Genomic DNA, 13,015 nt, shown 5'->3' with positions numbered 1-13,015 from the left:
CATATGTATCTGCATTATATACAAGTGCAGTTTGTTGTCTTGAAAGCATTAGTCCTGATAGATGTTTGGAAGTAAAATATATTGGTAAAATCAGCACACAGCTAAGGTTAAACTGCTAAAGTTGGTGTCTTTAAAGAAGGGTTTCATACGTTTGTTGTGCTTCACTGTTAAATGCACGGCAATAGATTGTTGTATTTTCTTTTTGTGAGCACTGTACTGAAGTCACTTTTTTCTGTGTACATTTGTGTTTTCGTCCTTCTTCCCTGCACATCTGAGACACTTCTTCACCTTCTTCCTGTCTGGCTGCAAAAGTTTTGATGTAGCTTTATTGTTCCTGTTTTTTAATAATAGTAATAGCAGCCACATCTCTGACTGTGTTGTGCTTCGTCCACAGAGGGCCCAGTGTCTGAGTACGGCATCACCTTCCAGACTCACATTGTTGATCAGTTTGGTGTGTCGTTTGGAAGAGAGGGTGAGACCATGAGTCTGGGGTGTACAGTCATCATCTACCCTGCCCTGAACCGCTACCAGCCGGAGGTCGAGTGGTACAGAGACGGTAGGTAGACGATTTTTTCTGTGGTGTCAACTCACGCCGACCTGATGTCTGCTCTGTGTCGCTGCACAAACAGTAATTTTCCCAACGTTCTCTTGACTTCCAGATGTTCTGCTGTCTCCTTCTAAGTGGACCCACATGCACTGGAGTGGAGATCGAGCCACGCTGACACTCACACACCTGAACAAGGAGGACGAAGGTCTCTACACTCTGAGAGTCACCACCAAGTCTGGATATGAAACCTACTCTGCCTACGTCTTTGTCAGAGGTTAGTACCCCCTATTTTATTGTTTTCTTCTCATAAACCCTCTAAAACCCAACCAGTTTCTGGTGTTTTTTGCTCTGGTCGCATTTTTTACTCATAAAATATGAAGTTGTGCACCTCTATGGAAACAACACAACCATGGCTAGAAGCGTAGAGAGCTCACACACAGCTATAATTCAATAAATAATAAAAAAAGAAAATCAAAGATTAAATTATTTTGATTATTGAAAATTGAAAAACATGAAATCTGCATGTCCAATTTTTTTCCAAGTACTCACAGGTTTTACCAGTACTGGAAAAAACAATGCTAATTCTACATTTTATAGATATTTTATCCTGTTTGCTGTTTAATTAGTTTCTTTCATTGTCTTCTATCTGCTTGGTCTAAACACAGCCTGCAGTTCAACCGAAAAAGCGCAGAAATGTATATTTTATTAAATAATGTGAATCATCCAGATCTTGATCCAGTGTTGCCTCCAAAACCTTCTAAGCTACATAAGCTCTGACTCATTCGCAGTCATGCTGACAATTCTTCAAATATCGCACGTTAATAAAGCCAGTTCTAAACTCTTAATAGCCTCTGATTGTTAAAAATGGCAGATATCTGCTGTCAACACAAGCTAAACGCGGCCTCATTCCCTCAGCTTTGTTTTTTTCAAGAATCTCTTTAGTTCAAGGTCAGAGTCACCGCAGTGTGTTCCCTGGCACCTGATGATATCACCTCATTTAACAATCAAATTGTCTGAATGTGAGTTCACGGTTTTAAATAGGATGTCTCTAATAGAGACGTCGCTGAGTGGCAACTCTCTGGCATCTGTTTAAATACAGTGGAAAAAGTAGTCAGAGCAGCTTATCTGTGCTGCCTTCAGGGACAATCTGACCTTTGAGGCTCCGGCTTCTACACATGCTGAATATGAGGAGAACAGAACCTTCTGTTGTCCAGTTACAGCTCAGTAAAAGAAGACGCCAGGTACAGTCTCCATAACAAAGCGCTATATGATCCCTACGGCAGTGGTTCTATTCTCAGAGAGCTCAGTGGTGGAATGAATCTGACTCTGAGTGCCGATAGATAAATATCTGGATAGATACCGTAAATATCTGGATAGATACCATAAATATCTGCTTTAAGGAGAAACCACCGGCTGTCCAGTTTCTTCACTGCAGTCTGGATTTATTGATTATCAGTCTTTGTTGTTTTTTCACTTCTTATGAAAGACAGAAAGTGAAATTACTGAATAGAAATGCTTCCTGATAGAATTTTTACATAAAGTTTAATTTTGTTGATCATTTGAAAAGCAAGATATTCTCTTTATTTTTGTAAAATACAGACTTTATGCCTCCATATACCCCTAGGCAGATTTTTTTTTTTTGTTCTAAAACATTCAGAAAAAGTTTGGCAAAGCTCAAATAATGTTTTCATGAGAAAGTTACTTTTTCGTTGCCAGAATGTTCTTCTTAATGGGAGGATTAAGCTCTCTAAATGTTTTTCCTCTAAAAATGTTCCTGAATGTTGCATTGAGAACCTCATTCCTATGTTATCATGTAACATTCTGAATATGTTTAGTGGAAGAACCTTTGTGTTCACTCAACAATATCCCTAAACGACCTCAGAACACTGCAGACAGAATGTTCTACCTTTCTTAATATATCACAGTACAGGAACGTTTTCTAAAAACACATTTTGTCCTCTGAGGCGTTGAGAACATCTTGCAAACATTTCTGAACGTTCTGAATGAGGGGGGTTTGCTAATCCAACAAATCCCTCCAGCAAGAAGACAATGTTCCCACAACACTGGCTAACATTACCCACAAGTTCTTATAATATCTTTGAGAAATATTTTAATCTAATGTTCAAAGAACACTTTAAGAATATTTATCATTTCAAGTAATGTTACTATGAGGTTAAAAGTAAACTAAGATGGAACATTTTAACATATGGAGGATGTTTGGAGGATGTAGTCACATTATGTTACATATAAGAAACAAAGAACCAACTTTCAAAAAACATTTCCAAGATGTTCTCGAGGCTTCAGAGGACAGAATGTTATTCATAAAACGTTCAGCTAATGGGACATATTAACAAAGATAGAACATTTTGTCTGCAATATTTTGAGGACATCTGAAAGATGTTGTTAAGGGAACACATTATTGAACATATTTCCATAAAAAATTGCCATAATATTGCATGATAACAAAGAAGGGGAGTTCTCAATGCAATGTTTGGCAAATGTTTTCAGAATTTTTTTGAGAATAGTCTTTACAGAACTTTATCCTGTCATGAAGAAGAATTTTTTTTCTTCTTGAACTAGGCAGAACTTTTTCTGAATGTTTGAGGGATGTTGCTGCTTTAAAACATTCCCACAATGTTACAAGATAAGAAAGCTAGGAAGTTCTCACTGCAACGTTCTGAAAATGTTTTAAGAAGATTGCCTTTAGAAAAAACATTCTGTTCTGGACCAAAACAGACCGTCCTGCTGAAAACATTACTTGAACTTTCCAGAATTTTCTCTCTTTTTAGAGATATTGTTTTTGGGAACTATAAAATGTTCCCATGATGTTACATGATAACAAAGGAAGGGCGTTCTCATGCAACATTCAGAAAATGTTTTAAGAACATTACCTTTATGAAGATCATTCTGGGAACTAAAATATATCTGCCCACTGAAAACATTACTCTACAACTTTGCGAAACATTTTTAGAACTAAAAAATTGTAGCTGGGCCTTCCAAACATGCTCTATTAAAATGCTCTTACTGTTGTTTTTTTAACCTTATAGAGACATTATTTGAAATGAGAAACATCTTAAATACCTTCCTGAAAAATTAGATTAAAATGTTTTCTTTTAAACATTACTAGAACTTGAAGGCGATGTTAGCCAATGTTGTGGAAACTTTCAAGTCTTTCCTCAGTGGCCTAAATTTACCCCCCGACTGCAGCCGTTGTTGTGTTCATTTAAGACTCACCTCTTTTATCACTCCATAGTTTCCTGCTGCTAATTCTGTCCTCCTGCTCTGAACTTGTCTTTGACACGAGGACCAGAAACATTCCTGCATCAAAAGCCGGCAGGTCCACGGTTCACCACAGGCCACTCTCACTGTAAAACAAACACCCAGTGACACTGTTGTAAATATAACGTTGGGCCGACGGTGAATACACGCAATAAAACACGTGTTCAGTGTGTTTACTGACAGCCCTGGTGTGGTTGTGTCTGTTAGATGCTGATGCTGAGGTGGAAGGAGCCCCCGGAGCCCCTCTGGATGTTCGCTGTCTGGATGCCAACAAGGATTACATTATTGTCACCTGGAAACAGCCGGCTGTCGATGGAGGCAACTCCATCCTGGGCTACTTCGTGGACAGGTCAGTTATTTTAACTTACAGTGCAGTAACTGTCGGTCACACGTCTTATTATCAGGTTGTCATGTGGTCTACATAGCCTGTCACATTTTGCTTTTTTTCCAGTTTGTAATGCCATTTCTGCTTGATTAGCTCACTCCCAGCACTCCTATGCCAGAACTTTTTTGTTCTTGGTCATGAAACAGTGCATTTTATAATTCTTGAAAGCTACTAAACAAATTAGACAGATACGAACACAGAAAACAAATACCAACTACAGAAACTTGCACTTCTTATCAATCAAAGAAGCATAGGAAAGACGATACAGTAGATACATACATACCTAACGAGCAGATAACGTTTCCACAACGTTGGCTATGATTACCAAGAAGTTCTAATATTTGTGCCCAGGTGTGAAGTTGGAACCACCCACTGGATCCAGTGCAATGACACTCCGGTCAAGTTTGCCCGATTCCCCGTCACTGGTTTGGTGGAGGGTCGATCTTATACCTTCCGAGTTCGAGCCGTCAACAAGAGCGGAATGAGCCGTCCATCCAGAGTGTCTGAGCCAGTGGCTGCCATGGATCCAGCTGACCGAGCCCGAATGAGAGGTACTGCAGCCTGGATGTCTGACTTTACTGTAGGTCTGGCCAAAGACATACTAGCTCTGACAGTGTTATCAATATTTAAAGGTGTAAATAGGAGCATAAGTAGTAGAGCGGGCAAAAAAAGTTAACCAGGAAACAAAGAATGTTCCCACAACATTAGCGAACATTAACTACAAGTTCTTCTAATGTTTGAAAGAAGACTTTTTAATATAATGATCAAAGAATGCTTAAAGGATATTATTCCCAAGATGTTATCAAGGACTCAGATGACAGAATACTTTTTAGAAAGCGGTCTTGTAATGTAAAGTAGTAACAATGTGGAACATTTTTGAGTGAACATTGTAGAACCTTCTTCCATAAAACATTCCCGCTGTGTTCCATGATCACAAAGGAGATACATTCTTGGTGAAACAAAAGTTCTGGAAACATTTTCAGAGTAAAGTCTTCAGAGATCTTTCTTCTGCCTTTAAGAAGAATCCTCTAAGATCTAAGATAAATTAAAAAATTTTAAAAAAAAAACGTCAAAAATATAACTAGAACTTAGCAGAACTTTCTCAGAATGCTTTTAGAACAAAAAAAATCGAACTGATTCGGGTCATGTGCTTGTTGACAATAACTAAAACGTAACATAAAAGAATGATTAAACGGGAATCGTGAAATTCTGGTTAAAGTTCTTGATTTAAAAATATGTTCATTAAAAAACAATAACCACTGGAGCAAGATACAGAAATGCTTAAACCTGTAGATCAATAAAAATAACAAGACTGACAATGTTTACATGATGATCGTCTTCTTGTTCTCAGGTACTTCTGCTCCCTGGACCGGCCAAATCATTGTGACAGAGGAGGAGCCTGCAGGTAGGAAATCCCATTTTTATACACATTTATACCATTCATTGACTTTAAGGTCGTGTTGCAGCTGTGTGATAATTCTTTATCTTCTCACCATCAGAGGGTGTCGTTCCCGGCAGACCTCTTGAGCTGCAGGTGACAGAAGCAACCAAGAACTACGTGGTTCTGAGCTGGAAGCCACCTGGTGAGAAAGGCCTTGAAGGTGTCATGTACTATGTGGAAAAGGTAAGTTGCAAACAAAACATTCTGTCTTTTCCTCTGCGTCTGAAATCTCGACCTTCCGGTGTTTCCATAACCAGTGACACCTTGACTTTCCTCTTTGTTTGTCAGTGCGTCTCCGGCACTGACAACTGGCAGAGGGTGAACACTGAGATCCCAGTGAAGTCTCCTCGCTTTGCCCTGTTTGATCTCGCTGAGGGGAAATCCTACAGCTTCCGTGTCCGCTGCTGCAACTCTGCTGGTGTCGGCGAACCATCCGACCCAACTGAGGCCACCACAGTTGGAGACAAGCTCGGTCAGAAAACACACAATCATGCAGGCCTGTGTAGACTCATTAGGTGCTTTAGATGTTTGGATTCTCATCCATCACACAAGATCATGAGGGAGGCGACTGATCAGTTGAGAAGGACATTCTGGGAACTAAAAGCAATACTAGCTGGGTGGTCAGTTCCAGAATCCAGAATCCACAGAAGAACTGTAGCAAACCTGCCAAGTATTTTGAAAGATTTATGCAAATGTACTGAGGAGAACTGGTTTTAAATGCAAAGCGAGGTCGATTTGAACCACAACAATTGATGTCACTTTACTTGAGTGCCCATTACTCATGCACGTTGCTGTATATGCACCAGTGTCTTACTATCAGCTATTAAATGAACACCGCTCTCATCCACAGATATCCCATCAGCCCCAGGAAAAGTCGTTCCCACCAGAAACACGGACACATCAGTCGTTGTGTCCTGGGAAGCGTCTCGTGATGCCAAAGAGTTGGTGGGATATTACATCGAGAGCAGCGTTGTGGGCAGCAACGTGTGGGAGCCATGCAACAACAAGCCTGTAAATGCCACCAGGTAAGATTCACGCCTTTTTATCTGTTATCCAAATCCTTGGCTTCACCCGCTAACTCCCATTTGGCACATAACTCTAAACTATTAAGCCTTATATCAGTGTCCACAAAAACCCAAATGTTTGCCACCATGGTCATGAATGATACACGTGACTGTCCAACACATGGATAACTGTCTGTAAGATGGGTGCCTTGGATGTTGTACTGGAAGAAGTTCAAGAAAATGAAAATTTCGAGGACACTTTTGGCACATTTTCAGGCTGATCCAGCCAAATTCTTCAGGAAATGTGTGACTAAGGATGAAGCATTGGTTCACCACTTTTTAAATCAAGCAATTAGAGCAATCAGTGGAAACACAACCATTCTCCGCCTCCGAAAAAGTCCAAGCAAGTGGCATGCGTCAGCAGGGTGATATCTTCCATTCCTTTACACAGTGAGGGATTGTTCATGGTTGACTTCTTGCGAAAGGGTCAGAGCATTAATGGGGACTACTATGCTTCATAATTGCAAAAACTGAAAGAAGTAGTCAAGGAAAAATGTTGGCATGCTGTTGCTTCAGGACAATGCACCCAGCACAGGTGGCAGAAGAAGCTAAATGTGGATTTGAACTGTTGCTCCATGCAACTTACTCACCGTCTGACTTCTGTTTCCCAAACTAAAGTCCTACTTGCATTGTAACCATTTTCAGAGTGATGATGAGGATCTAGTGGCTCAAGATGTGTCCAGGAAGTGTAAAATCAGTAGACTATTTTGAAAAATTATTGCAAGAACAATCTTTCTCCTGTGATGTTTTCTGATGAGGTTGAGAAGTTTTTAAAGTACCTTCATATACATTTGTTTATGTGTATTTGCAGGTTTATCTGCCACGGTCTGATGACAGGAGAGACGTACGTGTTCAGAGTGAGGGCAGTAAACGCCGCTGGACTCAGTCAATTTTCTCCAGAGTCGGAACCTGTAGAGGTGAAGGCTGCAATTGGTGAGTAAAATGGGTTTCAGTGAAACAGGATAATGTAGTTGTTAGAAAATGCTGAAATTTTTAGGTAATCATGTATCATTTCTATTCAGATTTGTGAAATAAAAGAAAAAACACATCTAAATCATTTAGAAGCCCAAACAAAAAAACAGCTGTTGATGTTGTAATGTACATTTCTGAGTCAGTTTTGCTGTTTTATACATTTAATAGAACAACATCAAATAAATTCTATGATATTTAATATTGCAAGTAATATTTAGGGTATCTGGAAATCATAGTTGCAGATGCAACACATACTTTATTGGCCAAATTTGACAAATTAGAAAAATCTTATTTTATAATTTTTGTATAATATTGCTATTAAAATATCCACCTACATGAATCAGTTCATTGCTGAAATTAAAAAAAAGATTTGTGCTGCTTGTTAAAAAAGGTTTTCTAAAGATTCCAAGAAACTTTAGAAGTTTAGAGGCAGGTTTAGGCAAATCCACTAAAAATAGAAATTTGCAACACAAAAATGACTTTTGAAATGCACCGAACACCACAGACTTATGAGTGAAGTTAAATACAGTTCTGAAATTATAAAATTTTCTTTTAGAATCTAAAAAAAGTAACGCAACTTTCAGCATTTTTTGTTGACATACATACATATTTAGGCTGCAGATGCAACACATACTTTATTTGGTCAACTTTGACATATTAGAAAAACCTGATCTAATAATTTTACCATAATATTGCTATCAAAATATGGACCTACATGAATCAGTGCATAGCAACTATTTTCTGCAGATTGTTAAAAATGTTTTCTAAAGAAACCCAGAAACTTTCGAAGTTTAGAAGCAGATTTAGACCAAGAGAATTGACTTAAAAGACGACATTTCTACACAAAAATGACTCCTGAAATGCACTGAACACCACAGACTGATGTTAGATTTTTGCTCCAAATGGTAGAATTTTCTTTGAAAGTGTGAAAAAAGTGATGCAACATTTAGCAATTTGTTGGTATTTATATTACATACAGTGTGTCTTGGGACATTATGGTTATTTGAAACATGTCTTCAGCCCTGTTTACCATCAGCATCTATACTTCCACACTCTCTCCACCATGGTTCCACTCTGTTATTCTGCACTGTTGTGTGCTCCACCCACCACCACCACCCCGTCCAGCCACATCTACCCACCTCCACCTCCTTCTCCCTGCACAGCCTGAGGCGGGGTCGGGGTCAGGACTTGTAGACTTCCTCTAATTTGGGTCAGTGCGATCCAATTCAGCGGTGGTTACAAACCAGCCCAATGTCACAAACCACCATCATGACCACCACCCTCCCCCCTCTTTTCTCCCCTCACCTTTCCTGGGCACAAGACGTGTCGGCAACCCCACATGGTGCCAACGGTACCAACACTCGGAGCTCTCCCACCCCACCGGTACCCTCAAACTGTTCCTCCGTCCCTCCGTCCTAACCTGTCTGTTGGCAGCTAACCTGGCAGTGGGATTGTTCTGTTCAGCTGATTCTGCTTGACTAATGGAAATAATGTAGGAAACAATTACTTAAAATGCAGACAAATTAGAGTTATTGTACTGTACATTACTGTACGCGTATACTACCCTACTTTTTACGTGATTGTCAGGCTAGAAATTGCAGTAAGATTATTGTATCATCTGGGCAGTTTCCCTCAATAAAAAATATGGAATATTCCAAACCCTAGATGTGTAATTGAGACTGAAATTCAGTTTTGAAGAGTAACTTCACATGATAGTAAACATAATGAGTCAGCACATAGAAATGAAAATGAGTCTGTGTTGCCTTATGCAACAGCAGTCTCTGCTTTTTTCTTTGATGTCTGACAATTTATTCAACAACAAAAAAACCCCCAAAAAACGCTGTTGTCCTAGAAAAATCTTCAGTTTAAATGCAAATATTCAAATGTGATTTATTTCATAATAACAAACTCTGAGTTATTTTCCTAAAACCAGAAAATAATAAATATCAATAAAGAGCTATGTGATAACAGATTTGGAAAACCTTTTAGTGAAAACTCTATGTTTAATGAGTTATCTATCTAAAACACTTGGTGGGGATTAATTTTCATTATGGAGACCATTAATTAGTTTTTTCTAATTATCTTGAAAAATGCATCCCCACCAAGAAAACTACATAAAAAATAGATGTTATAAATTTAACAATGTTATCTATTTCCTAGTAATGTGGTAAAAGATACCCTTTTTGGCTTTGTTCATTTGTCCATTAAATGTTTCATATATAGTGGAACGGCCATGACGCTGTGGTGTATTGATGACAGATTTCTGGGGTTTTATATGTTAGAAATTTAACGTACACTACCAGTCAAAAGTTTGGACACACCCTCTCATGCAATGGTTTTTATTTAATTATTTTATACATTATAGATTAGTATTGAAGACATCAAAACTATAAAAGAATACACATGGTATTATGTTGTAAACAAGAAAGTGTTAATTTTCAGTATTAATCTACAATGTAGAAAATATTACAAATAAATAAAAAGCATTGAATGAGAAAGTGTATCCATACTTTTGACTGGTGCTATATATGGTGAGGCTTTATGTGGTAAAACTCTTCTTTTCTATAATCAGATTCCAGTTTGAACATGTACAGCTGAATTAGTTCAATATAAGAATTTACCATTGTACACTATAAAGTAGTTTCACAACGTCTGAGCAGAGTTGGAGGTGAGGTGGTGTGCTCGAGCTGCAGGGAGTTACATCTAAGCCATTTTAAAGTCAGGAAGGGAATATTCTCTTAGAAAAAACTTCCAAATATTTAAATTTGACTAGCAGGGATGAGTTTTAGGGGTTTCATCAATGACCAGAGAGGAACTATAACATACAAAGAGCAACAACAACAATAAAAGACTGTGCTACTAACCTAATCAAAATCCAAAGAATGCAACCCCCCCCCACTCCTAGTGCATCTAAACATGGACAAAAATAGTTAACTGAGTGTGTGAGTGATTAAGTGCCCTGCCCAGTTTCCAGGCAGATAAACGAAGGCCTCAGTGCCACAATCCAGCATAAACTTCAACTATCTGCTTTCAAAAGGGACACAGAATAAACTGGTCAGATCAAACTCATCCATCCTAATAAGTTGACAGAAACAAGACGAGTTTTCAGGTTGGTGAGTGACACTTAGGCCACATAGACAGTCAACATCAAAACCTACATGAAAACACTGACAAAGATAAACACAGGGGGGCGGTGTTGTGCTGTAACATCTACTGTACATGATAGACAAAAACAACCAACTGTCAATGGGAAGATCTTTCAATAGTGGACACATTTTGGGGCCTTCTATAATAACACACATAAAACATGAACTGAAGCAACATTTTACCTATTTTAAAAGTCATTCTAATCATTTGAACAACAAAAGTATAATTCAGAATTAAACGATTATTCAGATTCAACTGAAAGTGTAACACTTAGTTTGCAAATCAGTAACAGAAACAATGCTGCAGGTGTAGTAATTGTCAGAGATGCTCTTTCTGATCTCCTGCATGCGTTTCCTGAATAAAAATCTCTCTGCATCGTAACTGTCACAGCTTTTAGCCTTTGGATGTCACTCATTCACTGGCCGGCTTTGTGCTGAGCGGCATGTTCTATTCTCCCTTTATGAAACCCATTTAGTGAGAATGCCAACGTATTTGCAATGCAGGCAGTATCACATTCGTTTTTGCTTTGCTAGATCATAAAGAATTGATTTTCTGCTAATATTAATAACCCCTATTTACATCAAATAGCACATTTCATGCAAGTAAAGTTGCTACTCAAAGTTTTTATTGTTAAGAAAAGCACTACTTCATCTGTTAGATCATGGTGTGTTGTTACATTCAGTCTCAACACACCACTTACTTCATCTTTTGAGTGCAAATCTGAGAGCTGATGGAATCCGTTGGCATCGTTACTGAAGTTTTTCATAAAGGGTCGGCACAAAGCCACACACCCACACAATGTTTGGCTGCTCTACTTTACACGCCTGCATGCTCTCATAATCCCAAATGAAGCCTCCTCACGTGGATGTCACTCGTTGGTCATCTTGTCTTCATTTTCCTTCCCAGTCAGATGAAGACATTGTTCTGTATTTAGATAGGCTGATGTGCCATGAATATTGGTTTTTTTTTGGATATGAGCTGCGGATGTGGATCTTTGGCCTGTTTTAAAAAGCTTCTTCTTGCTTCTCTCTGCTAACACCCGTAGGGGGCGGCATCCCACACGGTGTGTTGTCGAAGATGGGGCCGGGGGGTAACGTGGGCCAACTAACCGAGCACAGGCCACGCTGGACGGGCTCGCATGAAACTGTCCAGTCCCCCCCTGACACTATGCAAAAGCGCATTAAAGCTCAGTCTGACACTGAAGCCAGGCAGGGGGCAGGGGCAGCAGAGCTCTACCCCATGGAGGGTAAAAACAAAGGGGGCAAGAGAGGCAGTGTGTCCTGGGCCCTTGACCTGGCAAAAAAGATGCCCTCAGAGTCAGGCTCAGTTTCTGACCCACTTACTGACACAATCACAGCTGCACACTTAGACCCGGTCGCTGCCGAGCTTCAGGATGAGGCTGTGAAGGCACGTAAGTTCTCTGTAGACGCTAATCAGGAGATACCGAGGCCCAGGAGAGGGTCAGCAGGTGAGCACTGGTCCTCCAAATGAAGTAAAAATACTTCATAATGAATATATTCCATCCTGACTTCCCACGTTGCATCAGTTCTGTGACATCTACAGGTATTTTATGTACAATAATCAATATAAAGTAGATAATCTGCTATGCTGGTATTCATCTTTTCAAGGTAAGTCACAGTAAAACACCACCATAACCAGGTTTAACTCAGCACAGTCTTGCTTTCCGGCCACTTCTCACCCACGACCTCCTGACTCGGTGGTCTGGTGTCCATCAACCCCCTGTGGACTTTAACACACAAACACACAGAAGTGTGTCACGGCTCTGGAAAAGTGGGTCATCCAGCCAACACAAGAGCAGGACACTTGTGACCTCAGGCTTTTTTGGGAGCGACCTGTGGACATCGTCAGACGTTCACCTCTCCGACACTCCGACCCACTTCTCACCCCTAAATGGGGCAGGGCGTCAAGTTCATGTGACTATATGTGTATGACAAGCAAATTTGCTATCACCATGTTACGTGATCCTGCTTTTGTAGAGACCTTTTGCTCACAGACACTCCCTCAAGCTAGACTGTTTCCCTTGTTACCACAAATACTGTTTTATAACTGCTTCATGCTTTCTTATTGCTTGTATAAAGGAGTAGTTTGACATTTTTATGTTATTATTTCTTTTGTGCTAGGAATTGTATAGAAAGCTTGATACCACTCTCTTTAAATAT

The 13,015-nt window shown here is 39.5% G+C and overlaps 1 protein-coding gene across 4 annotated transcripts in view; it reads left to right on the top strand.

Moving 5' to 3' along the window:
- Nucleotides 1-13,015, top strand: part of myom1b (myomesin 1b) — a 39,864-nt gene that overhangs the window by 9,896 nt on the left and 16,953 nt on the right. For all 4 annotated transcript variants that reach the window (XM_035948702.2, XM_035948700.2, XM_035948701.2 and 1 more), the window contains 9 exons: nt 395-556; nt 660-821; nt 4,034-4,175; nt 4,563-4,762; nt 5,563-5,616; nt 5,711-5,835; nt 5,941-6,124; nt 6,503-6,677; nt 7,528-7,649. In XM_035948702.2, the coding sequence (XP_035804595.2) occupies nt 395-556; nt 660-821; nt 4,034-4,175; nt 4,563-4,762; nt 5,563-5,616; nt 5,711-5,835; nt 5,941-6,124; nt 6,503-6,677; nt 7,528-7,649 (1,326 nt within the window). The remainder of the gene's footprint in view (nt 1-394; nt 557-659; nt 822-4,033; nt 4,176-4,562; nt 4,763-5,562; nt 5,617-5,710; nt 5,836-5,940; nt 6,125-6,502; nt 6,678-7,527; nt 7,650-13,015) is intronic.

Source organism: Amphiprion ocellaris, chromosome 22 (genome assembly GCF_022539595.1).
Source record: "Amphiprion ocellaris isolate individual 3 ecotype Okinawa chromosome 22, ASM2253959v1, whole genome shotgun sequence".
NCBI lineage: Eukaryota > Metazoa > Chordata > Actinopteri > Pomacentridae > Amphiprion > Amphiprion ocellaris.
Note: the sequence above shows the minus strand (reverse complement) of the source record. Positions and strands in the feature narration are given on the sequence as shown.